This window comes from Lepidochelys kempii, chromosome 7, assembly GCF_965140265.1.
Source record: "Lepidochelys kempii isolate rLepKem1 chromosome 7, rLepKem1.hap2, whole genome shotgun sequence".
In the NCBI taxonomy this organism is placed as follows: domain Eukaryota; kingdom Metazoa; phylum Chordata; order Testudines; family Cheloniidae; genus Lepidochelys; species Lepidochelys kempii.
The window spans coordinates 72,065,111-72,077,984 of NC_133262.1; the positions used below are offsets into that span (position 1 = coordinate 72,065,111).

At 40.6% G+C, this 12,874-nt stretch overlaps 1 protein-coding gene across 1 annotated transcript; it reads right to left on the reverse strand.

Annotated features, from left to right (window-relative positions):
* Nucleotides 1–8,177: 8,177 nt before the first annotated feature.
* LRIT2 (leucine rich repeat, Ig-like and transmembrane domains 2) lies at nt 8,178–12,156 on the reverse strand. The gene is made up of 3 exons (XM_073354909.1): nt 12,047–12,156; nt 10,898–11,679; nt 8,178–8,986 (listed from the first exon to the last, which is right to left on the reverse strand). The coding sequence occupies exons 1-3, from the start codon at nt 12,154–12,156 to the stop codon at nt 8,178–8,180; spliced, it is 1,701 nt and encodes a 566-aa protein (XP_073211010.1).
* Nucleotides 12,157–12,874: the final 718 nt, after the last annotated feature.

The following is a 12,874-nucleotide window of genomic DNA, read 5'->3' on the forward strand; positions in this document are numbered from 1 at the left end:
TCTTTCGTATTTTTTGCTGCTTTTAGCTTAAGTTTTAGGAGACTACAAAAAGGCAACATGGTGGTTGTCCTTTGTGCATCTGCAAGTCAGACAGTTTTCTTTGATCACAAAAATGAAGTTGGGGGAGGAAAGGGTTAATTCTGCAGCACCATTCATAGGAAAGTGGTTCTCTTCTGCTCCCTGACAACAGCCAAATTTGCAGGTTAAGCTTCATGTTGCAGAACCTTTTCTGCGGGTGATAAATAGAAGGGCAAAGGGCTTTGAAAAGCTAGCTGAATTCTAAAAGGCAGACCTGGCAGCTAGAAAAAAAAAAACAGCTCTTTATGCAGAAACTGAGCAAATTTTGATACAGAAATGAAATTACTACTATTATGTAATTATATTTGGAACCCCACTGCCTATGTACTTGTGATGATAGGTGGGTGTGGAAGTCCAGTTTCACAAAACTGGTTTATTTATTAAAAAGATGGATTTTTTTAAATTATTCTTTTTTAATGACGTAGGCATGAGTTACAGGACTTTACTCAGTGTTTATTACTATTTCACCTGTCTCAAAGTGGAACATGATAAATGGTTTAGAAGTGGTCTGTCGTATGTATCTTCTATATATATCCCTCTGTACCTGTATTATTTCCTGTAACTTCCTACACTAATATCACCTACATTTCCCACAGTAGCATAACAACAGAGAGTCTGTTGGCACTGAGAGGCTACCATCCAAAGAGTTAACTGATGAAAAGGGCAGAAATTTTGGCAGTGCTGCATTGCCACAAGCAGCTTTTCTCTAGCATGCCGGGTTTCACTCATAAGATTGACACTGTGGGACCAGAGCCTGCCCTTAGCAGGGTTTAGCGAACACCTGACCAAGTACAGCAGCGAATTTGTAAAGAAATATGTAGCATACTGGAAATTGGGATAATTAAAGGGTCTGTCAGTTCATGGATCTCACCACTTCTTATGGTTCTGAAGAGAGACAGGACTATAAGGTTTTGTGTTGAGTATATAAAACTTTACGCTGTCACAGTACTTGACACCTATCCCAGGCCCAGAATTGTTGACATGTTAGATGCTTTAGGCAATGCAAAAATACCTCAAGTACTGTGACCTTGATTAAAGACTATTGGCAAATACCTTCAGACAGAGAAGCACCGAGAAAATCCTTGTTCATTACTGATAGGGACTTTGAGTTCTTACCTTTTGGGTTAATTAATGCAGGGGCCACCTCTCGATCAAGTGTTAAATGCATAACAATGAAAATTGCACAGGCTTATATAGTATATATATATATATTGCAATATTTTGCAATGATTGGTCAGATCATAAAAAACACTTGGGAATTGTGCTACCAATACTCAAAGATGCAGGTCTTACTGTAAGGGTATCAAAATGTAAAATAGGAGCTGCCAAAGTTCCTTACTTAGGACATTGGTACGGGGGGTGGTCAAATTTCTCCTGCTCCCTTGAAGATGGAACCTATTGTTAACCAGTCTTTCATAGGTTTGGTGAATATTACCACCAATTTGTACCTGGTTTTAGTGACATTGCTAACACAGACTTGTGCAAAGAAATGAAGCCAAATTAAATAGTATGGACAAAGGTGTGCCAGGAGGGTTTTGATAAGGTAAAAAAAAAGCCTGTCAGAAAACCTGTTCTAGCGAGGCCAAATTTTGACAAAATGTTTGAACTGTGTACTGATGCCTCAGACATTGGTTGGGGGGCTGTGCTAATGCAGTCAGTGGGCAATAACAAAGAGCAGCCCATTGCTCTCTTGAGTAAGAAACAGACATCCACTGAACAGAATTAGACAGTCATAGAAAAAGACTGTTATGCTTTGGTGTGGGCAGTCAATCAATTAAGGGCCTATGTAGTTAAGAGAAAATTTAGGGTCCGGACAGACCATTCTCCATGGAATCAGTGGTACCAATTTCACACTGTTACCCTGGAGCATCACTCTCCACGAATAGGACATGGAAATTCTGTACGTTAAGGGAAGAGAATGTAGTAGCAGATGCCTTCGCCAGACAAGAGGGTTATGAACCAACAGCCAGTGGCTAACTCTACTGCATCATTGTACAAGGGGAATGAAGTAAGAACCCCTCAAAACTAACTGGCAAACGGTTCACTTTATAACAGCAGCTCCTATCAGGCCTGACAAATTCACGCTACCTAACACAGTTCTGTCATAGTATTTATCTATAAAGGATGTTGCATGAGATCTTAAATGAAAGCCAGGATCATGCTGGCCATTAACATTATTGTTACTATATCGTATGTACTGATTACATTTAAAAAGGCATGTATATCTCCTGAAAATGCATCCTTAATAGTTTGTATCAAGGTGTAAAGAGCTGGTTTTGCCAGAGAATGGGATGTATATTCACATGTTTAGGTTCATTAAGATTAAGCATCTTACTTGAAAACACAATGGCCGCTACAATTGCATTTCAAATCAACATGAAGCTGTGAAGACAACATGGAGGCAGCATACTCGAGAACAAACCGTGGGGTGCCATCCTGACTCTAGGGTAAAAACAATTAGTTTGGGCAACATAAGGAGAAACATAAAGCCATTTTGTTACCTATTCGCTGAGGAAACCCCTTGTAGGGCGGGAAAATATTCATGAAAACTTGGATCCTGGTTTTGACTGAAAACTCCCTCACAGATTGAATCCTACTTTATAAAATAGAAGAGGTAATCTTTAATAAGCGTAGACATAGGAGTGCATTTTATGTTTTATTTTCTACATGTAACCAGTTGTGTTTCCACTCATTATTCTTTCACAGCGTCTCTTAAGCTTTTTGAATACGCTTAGATTTGTTTTTACCTTAAGTAGACTACAATGCTGTGTTGCCATAAAGCACCTGATCGAGAGTTGTACCAGTCAAACTGTGTGTACACTATCTCTTGGGGGACCCCTTTCATGGTAATTACACTAAGTGTCTGGTTTCAGAGTAACAGCCGTGTTAGTCTGTATTCGCAAAAAGAAAAGGAGGACTTGTGGCATCTTAGAGACTAACCAATTTATTTGAGCATAAGCTTTCGTGAGCTACAGCTCACTTCATCAGATGCATACTGTGGAAACTGTAGAAGACATTATATGCACAGAGACCATGAAACAATACCTCCTCCCACCCCACTCTCCTGCTGGTAATAGCTTATCTAAAGTGATCACTCTCCTTACAATGTGTATGATAATCAAGTTGGGCCATTTCCAGCACAAATCCAGGTTTTCTCACCCTCCGCCCCCGCACACACAAACTCACTCTCCTGCTGGTAATAGCCCATCCAAAGTGACCACTCTCTTTACAATGTGTATGATAATCAAGGTGGGCCATTTCCAGCACAAATCCAGGTTTTCTCCCCCCCCCTTTTTTTTTCCCCCAAAAACCACACACACAAACTCACTCTCCTGCTGGTAATAGCTCGTCCAAACTGACCACTCTCCTTACAATGTGTATGATAATCAAGGTGGGCCATTTCCAGCATAAATCCAAGTTTAACCAGAACGTCGAGGGGTGGGGGGGTTAGGAAAAAACAAGGGGAAATAGGCTACCTTGCATAATGACTTAGCCACTCCCAGTCTCTATTTAAGCCTAAATTAATAGTATCCAATTTGCAAATGAATTCCAATTCAGCAGTTTCTCGCTGGAGTCTGGGTACTACAGAGGGATGTTTCTGAGGCGTTCAGGAGGTGGGGTACGCCAAGTGTTAACCAACAAGGCAAAGTAGGGGCAGAGCAGAGCCCCGATGAGAGCACCTGAGTTTCCAAAGGGCTGGCAGTGTCAGGGAGCTGACAGCCAGTTATTACAAGAAAGGGCTCTTTCCCTGGAGGCAGGGAGAGGGGGTAACATGGTGACTCACATTCCTGGATACCCTGAGAAAGTGTCACAGACTGCTTTTAAAGTGAAAAATTCCCTTTTACAATGTTTACCCTGAGTGCTAAAACCAGCACATGGGGACTTGGGAATGTTGTCTGAATAAGGACCATGCTCCCCTACACAGAAAGGGAGGTGAACATTTTGGTTAGAACCAATAGCCACAGATGTTCATGGGAGCCTTTCCACTGACTTCAATGGGAGGTGGATCAGGCCTTTGCGTCTGACTTAGGTCTGCAGGATTTGAATTTAAGCACCTGCGAGTGAGTTGAGTACCTTAAATTAGAATTGGATACCCTCAGCTAGGCCTCCAAGTGTGAAAGTTAGACCCACGGTTTAATTTCAAGACATAAGAGCTAGATTGTACCTTTTGGCCCAACCCCAAGAGGCACCTTTGTGAGGCACAATTCCCTTCCTGCTGGGAGGTAGTGGTCTACTAGAGTATATACTAGCAGAAATTACAGCAGCTGGCACACTGTGGGCAGAGCCAAGGCACAATGTACAAGTAGCCTATGCAGGAGCATAAGGGGGGTTCTTATTCTTCTGCATAGCAGTGTAGGTCAAGGCACAAGCTAACCCTTATGGAACAGCTCAGCATTAGCTAGTGTGGGATTGTAGCATCAAGCAGAAGAGATTCGGTCATGAGCATAGGTCCAATGTATTGGCCAATGTTTCTTTTGTAAGAGGTTCGCTGGTCTCTGGAGGGAGGATCACTCATTTTGCATTAATTTTAAGTAAATCCCCTATTCAAGATGTATTTTGTTGCATGTGTCAATAAGGGACATTTACAGTCCCAATCATTTTTGAAAAGAACTCCATGTGACAAGATCAGTTTGGTCAGTGCTCTGTGCCTCAGTTTCCCTGCTCCGTCTCCAGGCACTTCAGTGGCCCACTCTTAGATAGGCAGAGTCCAGTGCTGTTTAATGATTTCGCCCTCCAGCCAAATAATGAAGTCCACTCCAGGGGGTAAATGAAAAATCCAACACAACAATCATTCAGCCACCTCTGATTGAGTCTTCAGTTCGAATGCCAGACTCATTGGCCTTCATTCCTCATGTGTTCACACCTCCTCTAATGAAACCCAGGCCTCCCTACTCTAGGCTCTACTCCAAGGACCCCATTACAAGCAGCAAGCCACCTGCTCAGTCCCCTTTGTTTACTTACCTGGAACACTTCCTATATCAACCTGTCTTTGGGCCTTTCCCACAGCCTCTTCCATGGCTCGCTAACTCTTCCCTGGGCCCACTGAAAAGAGCCTACTAGCTCTTTCTGCAACCCATCTGTCTCTACTACAGGCGATCCTTCCTATAGGTCTCCCTGTTACTGTGAATCTCCTGTAGGAGCCTTCCTCCCTGCAAATCCCTTCTCCCAAGCTAAGCAGGCTCGCTCTTAAAGGAAACCTCAACATTCACCACCTGAAGAGAGCATAATAAAAACTTGTGTAATGAGCCCCAGACAATCCCGCTTTAAATGGCCAGCCCACCCTATGACACTCCTTCACTCATCATCTGTGCAGTATAGATGTTATAGTTGACAAATGAATGCACTGAATGCGTCCGATGAAGTGAGCTGTAGTTCACGAAAGCTTATGCTCAAATAAATTGGTTAGTCTCTAAGGTGCCACAAGTACTCCTGTTCTTTTTGCAGATACAGACTAACACGGCTACTACTCTGAAAGTTGACGAATAGGATCTTTTGGTGAGATCATGTAATATGACTTTATTTAATCACTGGTCATACAGGTTTCTTTTCAAATATGGCAAGTATAGTAAAAAGACCAAACGTGCACAGGGAAGTAAAATTCACTAATGGGTAAAACTCTGGGTATTCTGAAAATCAATTATTTTATTTTAAAACCATATTTTACAACTAAGAATTATTAGTCAAGCCTACAAAACGACATAAAACAAACTGGAAAGTAAGAGAAGATGAACTAAACAGTTATAGTTAAATATTTGTACAATAAACTGTGGAATTAATAAGCACTGGAGAAGAAAATGTAACCCCATATAAAAAAAACTTCGGAAAGCATTGTTTACTTCTTGTTACTAAAGTATTACCATAAAACCTAGGAGACGACAGAGTGAATCTCAGCCAAGCTTATTAAGATCTATGAAGAGACTCGCGGGGTGCTGAAGGTTTTCCTGGAGAACGTGATCCGCAACACGGTGACTTACACCAAGCAGGCCAAGCGGAAGACAGTGACGGCCATGGATGTGGTATATGCCCTGAAACACCAGGGGCGCACCCTGTACAGCTTCAGAGGCTGAGTCAGCTCTTAACCTAAAACCTAGCACAATGAGGGTCCTGGTGCATGACTGGGAATCTCATCTGCTATCACAATACATATAATACAAATTAATAATTAATAGAAGCATTTCCTTGGGACAGGAGATGTTTTTTTCTTCCTATGTTCTGTGCAAGGCTGATCAGACAGTTGGGCCTCACTGTATGGATAACCATAATTTATAAGTTAAATGATTCTCCCTTTTAAAAACATACTTTGTTTTAAAGATTCTGTTGGGAATACAGAGCTGCTTCAGTAGGATCAGCCACTGTTCTTCTAGAAGTGCCAAGATCCAGCAAACTCCTGCAGTCTGTGATGTGTGTGATTCCCTTTCTGTAAGTACAGTGAAATAAAAGAGTGTGATGTCATTAATAATTCCCTGCCTGTACAAGTACCATAGATAGCTGCACGGTTTGACTTCTATTTATCCATTCGGAATTAAAGTTGTGAGCTGGATTACACTACCAGACTAGTGTAAAGGGGCCTTACTATAAATGAGAAACGGATTCGGTAGCTGAAATATGGTCCACACTGAAGTCAATGAGAATTTTGCCAGGATTTCCCTGTGTGTTTCAAATCTAATTTTTGTGGATGCATGTAGGTTCGCATATGCATACAAAAGGAAAAAACTAAGAAAGGAAAATGGGAGAAACCTTAGCTTTAACAATCTGGACTTTTGAATAACTGTCATGGCTGACAACACAATTATTTGCCTAAATAATGTTGCTGGATTTGATTTAATTTGATCCTTAATAGAGCTGCCAAAAAATTGTCATCAAAACTGGTTTTTCAGTGAAAAAAATGGCTTTTTGAGATAAATGAACATGTTTGTGGAAAATATAGATTACTTAAGGTTTGGAGTTTTCTTTGGAAAACGAGGGGAAAAAAAGAAATTTCAGGGGTGGGGGGAAGAGGAAGGAAACCTAAAAAAATTCCTACATTAGACAACTGTTATTGTGTTACTTTGTTTCAGATAATCAGGGACTATTCCCCTTTGAGGACTAGCTCCATGTGATGTTTAACATTACAAAGTACAGTTGTTTTTCAATCATCTTTGTGAAAAATAGTTCTTAAATTTCCTTGAAAATGGGAAAAAAAGTGTATATTTTCACATGGAGATTACTGAAAAACTGCTAACATTTTCTTTTCCTTTGAACTTACCCCAACAAAAAATAACAAAAACATATCAGTTTGCCCTAAGACCAAAGCCCTGGCAAGTTGCAACCCAAAGAATAATTTCTGAAAAGTTATAAGCAAGTGAAACAGGGTGGTAAGGAAAGTCATCTTCAAAGCTCTCGTGTTCACTGTCCCCAAATGATGCAATATGGATACTCCAAAGAGCACAGGATAAAAGCACGTATTTAACAATGAGAGATTAAAAATAATTCTTTCCCACTTCTGAAACCCTCCTGGTCAATGAAGCTATGCAAGTGAGAGACTGACTTAGACAAAATGGTACCCAATGAGGAAATAAAATTCTATCAGCATTAAGCTGCAGTAAGGGCTGAAGGAGCCATTTTTGGCTCAAATAGTTAATAGGATGGATATATATATATTTCTCTTGTCTTCACTGGAGTCTCGGTAACACAGCCCACTCCTCACTGCCAGATGGTAATATATATATATATTTCATATATGTATATATATGAAAATACTAGAATAAATTTCTCTCAGTAATTTCCCCAAGGGTTGTCCATGTATGAATAATTTGTAAAGATTACAATGCCATGTATCTGTCCTCTATTTAATTGAATTTCCCAGGCAGCTGGAAGTATGTATATTGGCTCCCCTCCCAGCAATGTGTATGCCATGCATTACTCTCCTGCTTACCAATAACCCCGTTTTTCCTTAAAGTTTCAGATGTTTCTAAAAACCCTTCGAAAAACAAGATTGTATGTCTGCATATCACATGCCCAGGGTTTATGTAACACAGATACCTAGGTGTATGTATATTTTTGTTGGTCCTTCTATATTTAACTTGATCTAATCTAATATGGGATTGAATTTTTATCCACTAATAGAGATCAGCGCTATTTCTGTGATTAGATTTGTGTTTGTCGGGTTTCTCCTTGTCCTCCGGAGACCTTGGCTTTCTCTTGTCTTCACTGGAGTCTCGGTAACACAGCCCCTCCTCACTGCCGGTTGGCAAGCTGTCAAAGGTGTTTTCTTTGTTGCCTGCTCTCAGGTTCTTCTGCCCTTTGCGATTCTTGTGGCAGAATCCAGCGCACTTCTCCATGCAGTTAAGCCGGGTCTCCGTAGTGCACGCATACATCCCAGCGGGGACTGCCAGCACCATGGCACATACAATGATGATGATATGGATGAGCTTTTCCCTCTGCTCCAGTTCACTGATGTCACTGCCTGTGACAAACACAATGCATTGGCCCTTTCGGGGTGTCTGGTTCCTTAAAGTGACACACACCTCATACTTGGTAGCTGGGAGCAAGTCGTTGACTGAATATGTATTGGTGCCCGGGCCAATGTAAATCATCTCCTTCTTGGAGTCGTCATACTTCCCAAAGTGGAGGGTGTACCAAGTTTCTCCTGGATTCTCAGTCACTGCATACCACTCCAGCGTAATCCCATACACTGTCTGCTTGGCAATCCTCACATCAACATAGGCATTCTCTTCTGAGACAGAGGAAGAGAAAGACGAGGAAGAAGCTACCATTCTGGGAGCCTGGATTTTCAGGGAGATTATAGTAGAGGTGTTGCCAATGAAGTTGGCAGCCGTGCAGGTGTAATTGCCCTCATCCATAAGGTGAGCTGAGGGAATCACCAGCTCTGATTTCATTGTATCTTCACTGATGTGTGTAGTGGACACTGAGGAGAAAAGGAGAGCAAGAACAGACATGTCAGGTTGTACTACTCACCACCAGCTGTGTTATAGGCACAGTGACTCTAGGAATTCACTTCATCCCTTGACTGTGAGTTACCCTGAGGGAAATAAGGACTTCTTGGTAGATAGGAGTCAGGAAATCATGACTCAAAATCCCCCCAAAAAACTAACCTTAGACACAAAATTTCATGAAAATATTGTGGATGTTTCTTTCCCCTACCCCTTCATTTTCTAACCAGCCTAACTCACTGAATAATGTTCCATCTCATGGGAACAGCATGAGATCACATGACAAATGTGTGCTTTGGGAAGGAGGGGAGAAATAGGTCAGGAACATGGTAACCCACCTGCTTCATGAGAAACGCAGAACTCAGGTGTTATGACTACATTAAATACAGATGAACACCTAGGTCAGCAAAAAGTTACATGAGACCCAAGGTCTGGACATAGTGTATTGCAACCTAGACTGTGCAGGCTTAGATATATACACAGCTGAGATCAACATTAGAGGAAAATGTCATGATATGTTTTCGTTATTTTCAGATTCTTGGTTGAAATCACTGTTTCCCTAGCTCCTTGGAAGGTAGCACTGGTGTTCAGTATTTTAATCACATTTCTCCCATTGCCTTGTTATTGTTATTGTACATGTTATTGTGGTTGTTATTGTACATTTGTTCATGAATGTGCTGGATTGCTGATGTACACACATACAGATTTTCTAAATACAGGTGAAAATCATTTTAAAAATCGGGGGGGAAAAGAACAAAGATCTCCTATTTTTCTCTCCCAGCAAAAGCCTCCTTATTCTTACATACTCTGCAGTTCAAATAGCTTACATAAGTGATAATAAATCAAAGAGAAAGTGTTTTAATGGACACAGACATGTATTCTGGGCTAAATTGTATCATCCATTATACCAGACAAGGCAAATTTCAGCCTCAAAGGAATTTGTTGAAGAACACTATGAGCAACATAAGGTGGGTTGGAATGGAAACTGAAAAACAATCTTAACAATAGCATTTGCTACTAGTTGAAAATAGTCTGTCTAATCTATTTATTACAGTAGCTATGGATATATGACAAGAGAGAATATATAGAATTGATGTAATATGTGGCTTGTTAAGGGAAAATGACAAATGCTGATAAAACATTAAAATAAAAGCAAATAATATTCTGGGATTCACGACTAAAACTATTTCATTTAAGTGTCAGGAGTTGTGGTGCCACTCAGAATTCTGTGTAGAAAATTGGATGCATTATAGAAAATGATCTTATGAAAACACATAAATTGTACTACTGAAGGCAGTCAGCATGAGATGGAGTTTCTTAAGGATCTAAGCTATGTGGGAGGAAAGAGGAACGGTAATGAATTTTGGATTGTAGTCTTTGGAGAAGAGAGGACCTCATTAAGAGAGACAAAATCTGGAAGGTAATAGAGGAAGCAGACTCTGTGACCTATTGTTTTATGCAAGAACCAGGAGAATATATTTTGGTTTTAGAAAAATGTGTGGGTTTACATTAGCAGTTAGATAACAGAGCTGCTGTATTGTCTGTGTAAAAGGCCATAAGAAACATTAGGAACAGGAAAAGGCCAGTAGGCACCTGCCCTTGGATAGTGTATCTTTTTCACAGCCTCTTGTTTTTCACCATACAGAAAAGAGAGAAGCTTGTTGGTGAATGTCTCTGCTTCTCCCTTCCCAAATTGACTCTAAAATCCTACTTGAAATAACTTTGCTGCACTTAGTCTCCATCACTGCTCTGCGCCATTTCTGACCAGAGCCTGCTGTGTTATTTCAAATAATTTTAATGGTTAGGTGATTTCTGAATGACTAACTAGTAGGCAAGGAACTGACTCCAACTCCTTACGTTAAAAAAAAATTGACACCACTGCTTACCAGTAAATGCCCTTAAATGTTTTAGGCCATAGGTCCACCAGACTGCTGGGGAGGGGCTGCCCTGTACCAAGCAGGCCATGGTAACATTCGATCCCACATGTACAGTCAGGTTGGTGTCAACGGATGACGTTAATGGCTTCATGCAACTGTTGAGCTCTACTTCATGAAAGAACTTCCCTGCCCTAAATTTAGGGCTTGAACAAGTTAAATAAGAATTCATCAGAATAACTGGTGGGCTAACTGACTTGATAAACTGGACAAATCCCCTAAGGCGACAGTCACAGATCCATGGGTTATCATGTAAAGCCAGGACAGCATTGGAAATAGCTTCCATCTTCCTCTCAGACTGCTGGGTTTTCTGGTACACAGGCCAATTATAGAAGACATCCCTGGATATGACAGTAAGCTGATTTGAGGATAAGTCTAAGTAGGTCAGATTGGGCAGATACCTGAGTGCATGCTCTGGAAGAACATCCAGTCTATTGTGCTTTAGATCCAATATTTTTAAAGCTGGAGTATCTTGAAATGTTGTCCATGGAACTGAACTTAACTTGTTTCCCTGCAATCTCAGCTCTGTCAGATCCTTCAGGTATTCTAAGCTTTTTAGGTGCATAACTGTGATATTATTAAAATTCAGCCAAAGGTATTCCAAGGCACTGGCATTGGAGAATGACCCACGAGGCAGTTCTGTTAGATGAGAGTTTTCTATTCTAATTTTTCTGATGTCTTGAGGGATGTCTCCAGGTATCTTTCTCAGGGATGTAGACATGCACAGCACACTCCTAGGGAGGAAATCAGTAAAGTTTTAGCTAACACACTGTGCACATGGGTAACAAACTAATGGCTACTGGAAACAGAATACCCGCATAAGCAATGTATTATTAGATATGGTTAACTTCCCTCTCCCTTCAAAAGAAGCATTTAACCCAATAAAAACTATCTTAAAATACATATCCCAGATACCTTATTATTCACCCAAACTAGTAATACCCAAACAATATTAGTGATATCCACAACATACAAATCTATTATTAAGGACCTAATATATCCATCTATTATTGGCTAGTATTCACAAGACTGCCCAAGCCATACCAAGAATTTCCAAAACACTCTTCTGAAGACTATTAATAAGATGCCAACATTTCTTACCTTCCAAAGCTATCGCTGGAGCAGGAGCATCCTATAACACAATAAGAAAGAGCTGGGTTTATCCTGTAAAAGGCCAGAAGAAGAAAAATGACACAACAAATGGGGTCCATATTCTTCTTTAAGAAAACACAGAGTCTGTACCAGATATGCCAGCAGCTTCCAAGTACCAAATCCTATTAGCCATAATCTTCCTTGACGCAGGAGTAAGCCCTGCCTGAGACCACACCACAAGGGATACATGTAACATTTTCTGCCTCAAATCTCCAAAATCATCCATGGAACCAAGTGAAAATATTAATATCTCCTGGGTAGTATCTCCACTGGCCAATGAAATAGTGACGTGAGTGCTATTTAAACTGGATGATAATGTTTAGACAAAACATCTTTCTCTGAAATATTCAAAAGTAGCCAAAAATGGAACAGCGTCTGTTTCTCTCCACACAGAAATGTTTAGCTAATTAATTTTAAACTCTCTTAGTTGCTAGAATTATAACAGTGATCATCTGAGTAGAAACTCCACATTGAAGGCCAGATTTTATCCCCTTTACTCAGATTTAGTAGTGAGTAGTTCCAATTAAATGAATGGGACGATTTGCAGAACAAAGTGCTATACCTTACGAGCAAGAAATCTGTCCTTAAATGTAGCAATTCTTACATGGAAACTTGCATATCACACTATTTTTTCCTGAAAGTAATGGGCTGTTATAGACAGAGGTGGCAGACCCATGGGTGGGGTATGGGCTAGTGCCTCCACAATGGTAATATTGTGGGGGTTGATCTATATTCCCACCCCACGTGTTGTTCTTAAGTGAGTTGTTTCATACACTC